This window comes from Gobius niger, assembly GCF_951799975.1.
Source record: "Gobius niger genome assembly, chromosome: 4".
Taxonomy (NCBI): domain Eukaryota; kingdom Metazoa; phylum Chordata; class Actinopteri; order Gobiiformes; family Gobiidae; genus Gobius; species Gobius niger.
Genome location: NC_136855.1, coordinates 39,736,109 through 39,747,644, shown reverse-complemented (window position 1 = coordinate 39,747,644; position 11,536 = coordinate 39,736,109). Strand labels below are relative to the sequence as shown.

Genomic DNA, 11,536 nt, shown 5'->3' with positions numbered 1-11,536 from the left:
AATGCAAGCCATGCAATCGTACTTCCCTGGAACTTTTCCTTCCTGTATGAACGACATGAGGGTCTTCTCCACTGCTCGCACTTCATCAGCTGACCAGGTCCTTCTCACAGGTTCTATAACAGAAAAAAAATGAATCAAAAAAGAATGGGCGAGACAGTTTTCACACAGACACCAGCTAGATAAAGGAGGGTAGAAAAGTGCTATATACTGTAGGTTGAAACCATTTACCATTCGTCAACTTTGCATTTATAATAATATAATCATATTTAATCAATCTTCATGTTTGTTCTCCATGTGAACAAAGCACCGACCTGTTCCTTTGGCAGTAAAGTAAAATGGATATTAGGTCATTGGAAGTTTGGATGATTTTAGTCTTTTCCTTTGGATTTAGTCAACACAAATATCTAAATGCTGTGTTGCTGTGTCCTCCATGATTCAATGGAATTCCAATAAAAGGATTTTATCAAGATTCAGATAATTTTCCAACCCTAGTGCCTGGCCAATCTAAACTAGACAGAAAATAGGGACGGACATTGCAAATTAGCCTTGGCTATAAATGTTGTAGATGTTGTACATGTTCATTGTTCACACATGTCCCTATCAAATAAATGAATAAATAATAAAGTACCTGTTTGATGGGCACCTTCAGGGCCCACATTCCGCTGCTCTCCTTGAATGGTTGATTCTGAACACAGGAAACATAAAAACATAACACCACTAACCAAGTGTGGGTGCCTGATACAGGGTCTCCTGTATTCCAATTTACTTTTTTTTTTACATCAATTCTGCTACTGACTGGATGAGACGGATAGATATTTATAAAATGTTCAATGCGCAAAACACTACAGACCCTAACTATAAAAACAAAGTAGGTTTTCATAAAAAATACACAATTTTCATTTTTGCCCTCTTTGACTCTGTGTTTACTAGAAAATGATTAATCGATTACTAAAATAGTTGTCGACTATTTCAATAATTGATTAGTTGTCGATGAATTGATTAGTTGTTTCAGCCCTAATATGGACTGAATATTATGTCATTATAATCTTTGATAAGAATTGCCCATGACCGGCTTTGTCACAATGACAGAAATTATTAGTGAAACCACTAGGTGAGACATTCAAAATGCAATGAGCTTTATTCTAACTATGTTCCAACTTTCTGCTAACCTACAGTGACTTCCATAAAGTTTCACAGCATGAAAAAGCTCACCTTGCAAAGTTGTCTCCAGCCTTTTCTCTGTTTCTGACAAGTCACTATCTTCAGCCTCCACCACTTTCTCTGGACAAACACAATACTATAATTGTTATCACGCTCTTTCGATTTGAGGGAAAGTCTCTTTCATTACCGTGTGTACGTGTCAATTGCCTGGACATTTTGCTTCTATAAACTCGTCCACCATCTTTCTTTTTCCGTAGCTTCATGGTGGACACATTCCTCTTCTTCACTGGTTCATCATTTGAGCCATCATAGTAGTCTCACTCAGAGTCTTTAGAAGTACTGGGAACTTTTCTTTTTCTGTACTTTTTTACTTTTTTTCCCTTGGCTGCTTTGTTGAAAATGGCGTCTGACACTCGACCTGCTTCTTCTGTGGATTCTTCCCGTATGGACTGTTTTGACGGACTGTACTTTGAGCCACTGCTCACAGTTAGGCTGAGAGAGTCGTCACCAGAACAAGGAACCACATCTTCAGAATGAGGAAACGCTTTATCCAGGTACTCTTGAGAAAGCTGCATAGAAGGACAGAAAAAATCTGAAGACATATCTATATCTATATAGGTGTCCCTATAGGTGTCTCTATAGGTGTCGCTATAGGTGTCGCTATAGGTGTCGCTATAGGTGTCTCTATAGGTGTCGCTATAGGTGTCCCTATAGGTGTCCCTATAGGTGTCGCTGTAGGTGTCTCTATAGGTGTCCCTATAGGTGTCTCTATAGGTGTCGCTATAGGTGTCGCTATAGGTGTCGCTATAGGTGTCGCTATAGGTGTCGCTATAGGTGTCGCTATAGGTGTCGCTATAGGTGTCCCTATAGGTTTCGCTATAGGTGTCGCTATAGGTGTCCCTATAGGTGTCCCTATAGGTGTCGCTATAGGTGTCCCTATAGGTGTCCCTATAGGTGTCCCTATAGGTGTCGCTATAGGTGTCGCTATAGGTGTCCCTATAGGTGTCCCTATAGGTGTCCCTATAGGTGTCGCTATAGGTGTCCCTATAGGTGTCCCTATAGGTGTCGCTATAGGTGTCGCTATAGGTGTCCCTATAGGTGTCCCTATAGGTGTCCCTATAGGTGTCGCTATCGGTGTCGCTATATGTGTCCCTATAAGTGTCGCTATATGTGTCCCTATAGGTGTCACTATAGGTGTCCCTATAGGTGTAGGTGTCCCTATAGGTGTAGCTATAATGTGTTTGTGATGGCAAAATCATAAAGTTGTCCATTCACCCGAGACTAAATGGGTGTCAGAAGTGAGAGGAAAATAAAAATGTAAAGTTGTTGCTGTGAGAACTTACAAATACACTTTCAGTTCTCTCCAGGGGTGGGGCATCTGCAGCAGCATCAGCAAGCATAGAGAGTTGGTTTTCTGTACCATGTTGTGTAGTCTATGGAAGAATGCAATGATTCAAGTTTACACCAAGTTTTGTGGTTTCTTATTAAAGACAAACTAAAAGGAATCTGTGAACTTAAAACAGAAAACTGCTTGTTCATTCAATTCTATTGTGTAAATACTGAAATAGTGTTGGTTGTATTGGACTGTAGAATATCTGAGTGGTCAGCATCCATGCAGGTTTGATTTCCAGGAGCATCTTGTGAATTCTATGGAAGAAGAACAGTATTGTCAGTAGATGACTTTCCCAATTTAACACAAGTCAAAAGCATTGCAACAGTTTATTATTTTACCTTAAGCACCTCAGTTGTTTCTTGAGCTGGTTTAACCCCTTTCATTTTGGACTTTGCTGCCGCTTTCCGGGGTTTCGCCTTTTTATTCAATTTCTTTACCTGAAACATATAATGGGACAAACTGAGCAAAAAAATACGAGCCTTCAGCCTGAGGGTTGAAGTAAACTCTCTGCAACACAAAACACTTTACTATATAGTGATCGCTCATTCTAAAGTCCAGGTTACAGACTTTTACAACATTTCATTATACTGTGCTTATAGTTCTTTAGTTGTCCATCATTGCATTGTGACATACTTTGTTTTAAAAGTAATTAAATATATTAAATAAATATTCCAAAGTTGAATGGTGAAAAGTCCCAAAATTGTGTACATAACACAGAAAAGGCATGTTCCTGAAACCAATTCATCAGGTCTTGCATTTTGAGAGGCAAGTTTTTTTTTCTTGCTTGTAAATAAAATATATTTCTGGATCTCATCACTAGAATCCTGATTAATAGCCAGTGTTTTTACTGCCCACTTCTAAATATGACATGACTTGTCGCTGTAACTGCTGATTGTCACAATAAACAGTATTAATGAAATGCTGCACTCGTATGCAGGAGGGGGGCACAAAACTTAACATGATGCAGGCATGAGGTGAGCTACAAGCTTTACATTAGAGCTCCACTTAAACAAAATACTTTAGGACTGAGAGAAATCTGAGACAACACAGGTAAAAAAAAATACAGTTAATGCTGACTCAAAATAGACTAAAGACCAACAAGCTAAGCTAGCCAAGTAGCAGTACTGCACACAAGGACCGCATAAAATGTGTAAAATTTGCAATTGCAGAAATCGAAACTCAAATAAGCTAATATAGCTAATTTGAATACATATAACAGGAACATTATGATTGACTTACCCTGGTTTCATTTCTGTTGCCTTTCATCTCTGTGTCCGTCGTGTGCTGCAGTCTGCCTGGCCACACTGATCGCAAACACCTGTCCTCCCCTCAACGAGCACATGGAGTGGGGGAGGGGAACCGAGGTGGTCCTTGTGGGGACCGCGATGTGTGTCCTTTTAAAATTATGTATTTATTCATTTGTATTAATGCTTTCTCATTACAGGCAAATGTAACATGTTTAAAATATTTAAAATGGAAAAAAAATATATAACAAAATCTTTCAACTGTGTGGTCTTCACTCTATAAGCACATGGAGTGGGGGATGGGCGAATATGCGGTGTGGGGACTCGGAATCTCAGGAACTGTGTTTCCTTTTTTATTTATTTTTTATTTCAGATTTTTTGTTGCCATTGGCAGATAAACATAACTTCTTAAAATAGTAATAATTAAACATTAACAAAAAACAAACAAACAAAAAACGAGTAGGTCTACATAAGCTACACTCTATAAGCACACGGAGTGGGGGATGGGCGCATATGCGGTGTGGGGCCTCCAAATCTCAGGAACTGTGTTTCCTTTTTAATTTATTTTTTATTTCTGATTTTTTTTTGCCACTAGCAGATAAATATAACCCATTAACAAAAACAAACACACAAAACACGAGTAGGTCTACACGAGCTGCACTCTATATGCACACGGAGTGGGGGATGGGTGTATATGCGGTGTGGGGACTCCAAATCTCAGGAACCGTGCTTCTTGCTGTCTGCCATACTGAACGCGCCCACCTGCCCTTCCCTCATGATGGAGTGGGGGAAGGGCATCAAGGTGGGTCTTGTGGGGACTCTGATGTGTGTCCTTTTAAAATGATTTATTTATGCATTTTTATTTGATGTTTCCGCGTTTCAGCGAAATGTAACATGTTTAAAATATGTCAAAGGGGAAAAAACATTACATGAACTGTTTCAACTATGTGGTCTTCACTCGGTGAGCACATGGAGTGGGGGATGGGTGCATATGCGGTGTGGGGACTAGGATTCTCATGAAGTGTGTTTCCTTTTTTATTCATTTTTATTTCATATTTTTGTTGCCATTAGCAGATAAATGTAACTTTAAAAAAAAAAAAGTAATAATTAAACATTACATTAAAAAAAACTAGTAGGTCTACAAGAGGGGGTGCCCCGTGTCTGGGGCTAGGGGCTGTCTGTTCCCTCCTTTCCCCCCCCGGTTCCGTTCATTACCTTTATGAACAGCATTTCCGGGCGATTTGGGAACCTCAGGATCTCATCTCTGCTTTAGCCGAGATAATGTTGTTCTGTGTGACCATCAGTGTGTCCTGGGGTGGTTTATATTTATATTGTAACCCATCTTAGATATAAGCTTTAGTCATCTCTTTAACAACTTGCAAATTCAGTTTTCCTAGTAACATGCAATCTAACGATACTTGCATCACCCATGCAAGAGTTTGTTCTCTGTTACGAAATTAAACAAGACGGTGCGCACCGGTGGGTAGGTGGGATGCTAAATAACAAATAGCCCTCTTGTGCATGTGTAAATTATTATTATTATTATAGTGCTCCTCAACTAGCAGCTCCTACAAAACCAACACTGAGCCACGGTGTTTACCTGATACTGTATGTGCTATCAATGAAAGGAATTGGTAATCTAACATAATGCTTGGTGGTGTTAGCTGCAGCTATGCCAACGCTGCTATATGTCTCGATGGGACACATACTGCCTAAAGATTTTGCTTTGCGCCAACAATTTACATATGCATGTGAAGTACATTACATCATTTTGAGGTTTATTTTGTTTAAGTGGCTACTATGATTTTTCTTTTATGATTAGATGCCATTAGCAGCTCAAGCTTTGGCAAACACTGACCTCAGTCCTAGCTAATATTTCCTTGTTTGGCCATGGTTATTGAATTGAGATGTATTTAAATACAAATAGCACATTAAGTTTATATCTAAATTTGTACTAGTACTTTTATGTAACACAATATATTCAAAACACAATATCCTTATGGGGACCTTGCAATATTCATATTGATCACATGGGTACACACACCACACAAATCCTTATGGGGACCGTCCAGTTCCCGCCACAAAGTTACACACATCACAAATGTCCTTATGGGGACCGTCCATTTCCCGCCACTGGCCATTAAGTTACACACACAAGGATCCTTGTGGGGTCCTTGCAGTACCCACTGTTGACCACCAGGACATACACACTTACACACATTTAGTCAGGAAAACTGACCTCCAGGGGCCTTTTCCAGATTTGTACAGAAACGGCATCAGGAACATTAGAATTGCATTTCCCATTGATTTCTATGGTGGGACTTGTGGGGTCCGGGGTTCGGGCCCCACGAGGTAAAACTGGTCCCCATGAGGTGAGTCAAATCTCAGGTTGCGGACCCCACTAGAATATAAAAACGAGAGAACACACACACACACACACACACACACACACACACACACACACACACACACACACACATACTTGTAAATCAGTACAAATGGGGACCTCAAGGCAAACTGCTCCATATGGGGACCCCATTTTTTTTAAGGGAATAGAGCCACCAAAACCACTCTCAAAATTTTTTCTTGAGCCTTGGGCTCCAGATGCAAATTTTGAACCAAAATCTCCTAAGTTTTATTTTTTATTTTTTGTCCGGTAATTGGTGACTTTTGGGGACCTGTCTATTATGTAGTACCTGAAACAACCACCAGATGGCAATAGTGGGGAAAATGGTATTTCTTGTATTTTTTGTTATTTTTGAATGTTGGTAGATAGGTTAACAGGAAAAAGGAGGAGGTTTAAAACAAAAAAATCAATGCCCAACAAATGTTCATTAACAATGAAATATTTATTTACAAAAAAGTGAACATGGGTCTGTCGCCCAACGGTTTGCCAGTTATCATGCATGTTCTTCAACACGAGTAAGTTGGAGGGAAAGTGTAATAGAACTCTTGACTAGAGACCTGCAACGGGCGGGAATTCTCACGAGACTTGCAGGACTCGACACTAATTTTGTAGGATCGGTCAGGATTCATAAAGCCTTAGGCGGGAACGGGCGGTCAGACCAAAACATAATCCACAAAATCCATTCCTGTACAGGTCTCTACTTTAGACTCTTGCACAACTTTACGATTGCACAACAGTATGCAAACTCTACCTCTTACCTCTAGCTGTTACTTCCTGTATTTAAAGGAACAGGCCACCGGTTTTCCATACTGACATATGTTCTTACCTGAGCTTAGACGAGTTAATGTGCACCTGTCTGGTCTTTGTGCGTGCACTCAGTCAAAAAGACCAAAGATGTTGTTAGCATTTAGCCTCATCTCCACTCCTCTATGGGGCTAAATGGGGTTAAGTTAGAAGCCACCAAGCTCTTCCACGTTTCCCATATTTAAATACAGTTACATGAGTAGTTGCACCTCGACATCTGCGCAGTAAGACGCCAAAGTGCTTCTTAAGTGTTATTACGCCTTACAATATAGTTCCCCTTTTCATCCACTTAGAAAATTGACATGTTTAATTTTGTGTAACTATACTTGGATCTCACATAACCATATAGGGGGAACGTGGAGGAGCTTGGTCGCTTCTAACTTCACCCCCATTTGGCCACATAGAGGAGAGGAGGAGAGGCTAAATGCTAATGTCTATGGTTTCACACATCAAATCACAATCAGGCTCAGGCAAGAACATATCTCAGACTGAAAAAACAGTTGCCTGTTCCTTTAAAGGAATAGGCAACTGTTTGTACATACTGAGATATGTTTCTTACCTGAGCTGTGACGAGTTCTTTAGGACCTGTCTGACCTTCAGTCACGAAAAAACACAGCGCAGACGGCGTTAGCATTTAGCCTCTCCCTCTCTCCTCTATAGCTCCAAAACAGGTCAAGATAGAAGCTACCAAGCTCTTCCACGTTTTCCCTATTTAAATATGGTTACGTGAAGTGTTCCACTACAAAGTATAATTACACAACATTAAACAATGTGGATTTTCTAAGCGGATAAAAAGGGGAACTATATTGTAAGGCGTAATAATACCAGGAGTAGTTCGAAATCCGCGCAGTAATATCTTCACTTTAATGCACAGTAATCTTCACTTTACTGTGCGGATGCCAAATTACTCCTGGTATTATTACGCCTTACAATATAGTCCCCCCTTTTATCCGCTTAGAAAATCCACATTGTTTAATTGTGTGTAATTATACTTTGTAGTGTAACACTTCACGTAACCATATTTAAATAGGGAAAACGTGGAAGAGCTTGGTAGCTTCTATCTTGACCTGTTTTGGAGCTATAGAGGAGAGAGGGAGAGGCTAAATGCTAACGCCGTCTGCGCTGTGTTTACGTGACTGAAGATCAGACAGGTCCTAAAGAACTCGTCAAAGCTAAGATAAGAACATATCTCAGTATGGAAACACGGTGGCCTGTTCCTTTAAGGATCAATAAAAGCCAAAAAATATATATACAACAGGACAACGTTTTCTTTAGCCAACTCTTACAAAAACGGTTTCTGTCATCGTACCTAATGTGTCATAAGCACTTACTTACTTACTTATTACTTTCTTTTACAACTTTGTCGTCTCCCAGCCTCAATCCGGTTTTTGACGTACAATTTGACACCCTCCCATGTCCTTGTTTGAAGTGCCCCAGCAGACTCTTCAATACATTGGATGCACTGCGCCTTACCAGGGACCTTTCCAGACTGAATGTTGTCCATGAGGGTTTCTTCTACTGCATTCACTTCCTGCACTGTCCACGGTCTCTTTTTTCCTTTAGATCCTGGAAGATATGCAAAAACTAGAATCAGAACACTTTTTATTGCCATTGTTTGAGAACAGGTTCACAAACTAGCAATGTTTCTCAGTACAATCGTGCAACAAACATAGAATTCAGGTAAAAATAAGCTATACAAACTTTAAATCTACAAGGCCATAAGGGCATGCAGAAAAAAAAAAAAAAGTAAAATATAACAAGACGACGACATAGACATGACTTACTATGACTTTACAGACAATAACCAATTGTATTGCAAGTAGTTGGAATGAGCTTTACCAGTGGAAGTAGACATTTCTTCTGTTGGCGTCCGTGTCTGCAGTCCCTTTCCTCCCGTCTGTCCTGAGTGTTCAAGACAAGTTATAGTATATAGCTAAAAATTCTCTTTTCCTTGGTTCTATGGGCATAAAGAAATCATTGATTTCACTCACCAACATGAAATTGTTTTTTTTTTATGTTATTATTTTTTTTTTTTTTGTAATTACAGCTTCAGCTTTATTTCTGTCCCTTTTATATTAAATGTATGAATTGTGAGAGCAATATATACATGGTTCACACAGTAACTAATGCCAACGTCAACACGTGTTTGAAGACCCACAGAATAATAGAGACGCAATGCTGAGCGGGGACTTAGCACAAGTTCCTGGATGTTTCTCCCATAAAATGTATCATCACTTCATTCTGCAACACTATCAGACATTTCTGACCAGTACCAATCCTTCCACTTCTGTTGCTCTTGTGTTGCTCGCTCCAGTCTCCCTCTCTTTACTCCTCCATCCCTGTTTGCATCCGTTTCTCCTTCGTCTTCTCTCCCCCTTCCTCTCCCATTTCTACTCCTCTCACTCCCCTCCTCCCTCTCATCCGTTTGCCTCTCTCCCCTCCGTCTGTCCTGCATCTCTCTCCTCAGTCTCCTCCTCTCTCCCCTCCGCCTGTCCTGCATCTCTCTCCTCAGTCTCCTCCTCTCTCCCCTATGTCTGTCCTGTATCTCTCTCACCCGTCTCCTCTCCACGGTCACACTCTCTCTTCTTTCCTGAATCTCTTCTTCCCGAATCAAACAGCCAAACTCTCTCCTTCATTGATTGTTTAAAATACCTGGAGACTTCGAAGAAAACCCAGGGATATGATCTTCACTTCCTGGTTGAAGGTTTTGGAGTGCAGGCTCTCCCCTCTTCCTGGTTCCTGTGGACATAATGAGATTAATCTAAGCAAAATACAGGAAATAATTGTCTTGTTTTCTTGTCCTTGGTCTCCTCCCTTTGTGTCCTTCGCCTCCTCCCCCTCTCCCCCACATGTGTCAAGTGTTACTTGTTCAAATACCTGGAGATTTTGAAGATGACCAATCTGGGGCTGAGATTGGATCAGTTTCATCATCTGATGCCTCTGTGTCTTCCATGACCCCCTCTAAAAACAAAAATGAAATGGTTACCAGGACACTTAATAGATAACAGGAAGTAACAGTACATGGCATTGTGAAACTTAACTTACCTTGTGGATCTATATTTATTTGATCCAGATTCTTTCCATGTGGTTGTTTCTGGTGGGCAGATGAATCGTCGTCTTCACTGTCTGTGCTGCTCTTTGTGTGATCTGGGACATACTCATCTTGGCTGCCTTCAGATGTGGACATGTCATCCTTTCTGGGGTTTGACTGAAAAAGACAAGACTCAATTATGGATTTGGGCATGCAGTCATTTAACAGGACACAACCTGGACGCAACTAGACCTGGACGTGAACAGGTCTGGACAGGAGACCAGACCTGGCTTGTGTCCGAATGTCCACCCTAGTCCCTAACCCCTCATTCACTATATAGGCCTGCATTATATAGTAGTGTATAGTCCACTCATTCTGTTGGCGATTTGGACAGAAGCCACTACTTTCTCCGAGCTGCGCGACGTCACATGCACTGCGGCTGCAGATTTCTTTATTTCTTTTTTCTCAGAACTTATTCATTAGACAGAGAGACCTTTTTTTGACGGGTTGACCTTGCTAAAGTTTCTCCATGAGTTGAGTGGCTGAGCTAAACCTCAGCAAAATAAAAAAAAATGCAAAGTCAAACTTATTTGCTATATAAAAAAAAGTGTTGGGAAAATATATAACTTTCGTGGGATAGAGTAATCTGTTTTGCGCATAATCTGTCATGTGGACAGAGATATTTGTTTATATTGCTGTAGAAAACTCTTTATTAAAATATCCGGTTAACTATGGGGCGTTATTTTTTTCCTTATAGGCTATATGCAAAGTTTCCCCACGTGACGTCTTCCTGGACAGTCAGCCAAACGCTGGACTTCTTGTCGCTGATCGTTTACGTTCACAATTAGCAGGTTCCCACACAAATGTAGAGAAGCTCAGGATCTGGTTAAGGACGAGTTACTGATGGAGTCACAGCAACGTGTTACAAACATCATGTTCGCTGTGAATCTGCTTTATCTTAGAGCTAAAGGCTAGTGTTGAAAAATGATAATATAACATGTAAACAAGTAAATATAATTTAAACTAACAGGACGATTCTTTTTTGCGCAGGCTCGTTCCAAACGCCTCGCTAGTTTTATTTTTTATTTTGCGTTAGCCGCGTTAGCCTCAAGACAAAAACATCCACGTTATGAACACGGAGTTTCCTCCAGTGAAGTCGTTACGTCTCATGTAATATTTTCTAACCTGCTCCAGTCACATCTGAACTTTTACTCGCTGTCCTTTACCAAATCTTAAGCTATTGCTTCATTTCTGTGGGACCTGCTAATTCGGACAGGAAGGACAGCGTCTGGCTGACTGTCCAGGCGGAAATCACGTGGGGTCACTGTGCATATAGCCCATTACCCTGCAGTGTCTTGCCTTAAACAATATTGTATGCACAGACTTACAATTTGAGGTAGTGATGTAATTTCAAAGTTTTTGTGTGTTTCCTTTGTGAGCCACTCTTCTTGTCGGGTCACACAGGCATCGTGGTGATTTCTCAATGTCTGCAGCCA

The 11,536-nt window shown here is 40.5% G+C and overlaps 1 protein-coding gene and 1 long non-coding RNA gene across 2 annotated transcripts; both read right to left on the bottom strand.

The window, feature by feature from the left end:
- Positions 1-627: 627 nt before the first annotated feature.
- LOC306962230 lies at positions 628-1,640 on the bottom strand. Its single transcript, XR_013792816.1, has 3 exons — positions 1,349-1,640; positions 1,213-1,281; positions 628-685 (listed from the first exon to the last, which is right to left on the bottom strand). It is a non-coding gene; the product is annotated as an uncharacterized lncRNA (long non-coding RNA).
- A 1,933-nt stretch (positions 1,641-3,573) lies between these two features.
- Positions 3,574-10,312, bottom strand: LOC306962370 (uncharacterized protein; the record flags this gene model as incomplete). Its single annotated transcript, XM_079555490.1, has 5 exons — positions 10,055-10,312; positions 9,887-9,970; positions 8,849-8,911; positions 8,483-8,575; positions 3,574-3,590 (listed from the first exon to the last, which is right to left on the bottom strand). Exons 1-5 carry the CDS (start codon positions 10,251-10,253, stop codon positions 3,574-3,576), a joined length of 456 nt encoding a protein of 151 aa, XP_079411616.1. The 5' UTR covers positions 10,254-10,312.
- Between the last annotated feature and the right edge of the window lie 1,224 nt (positions 10,313-11,536).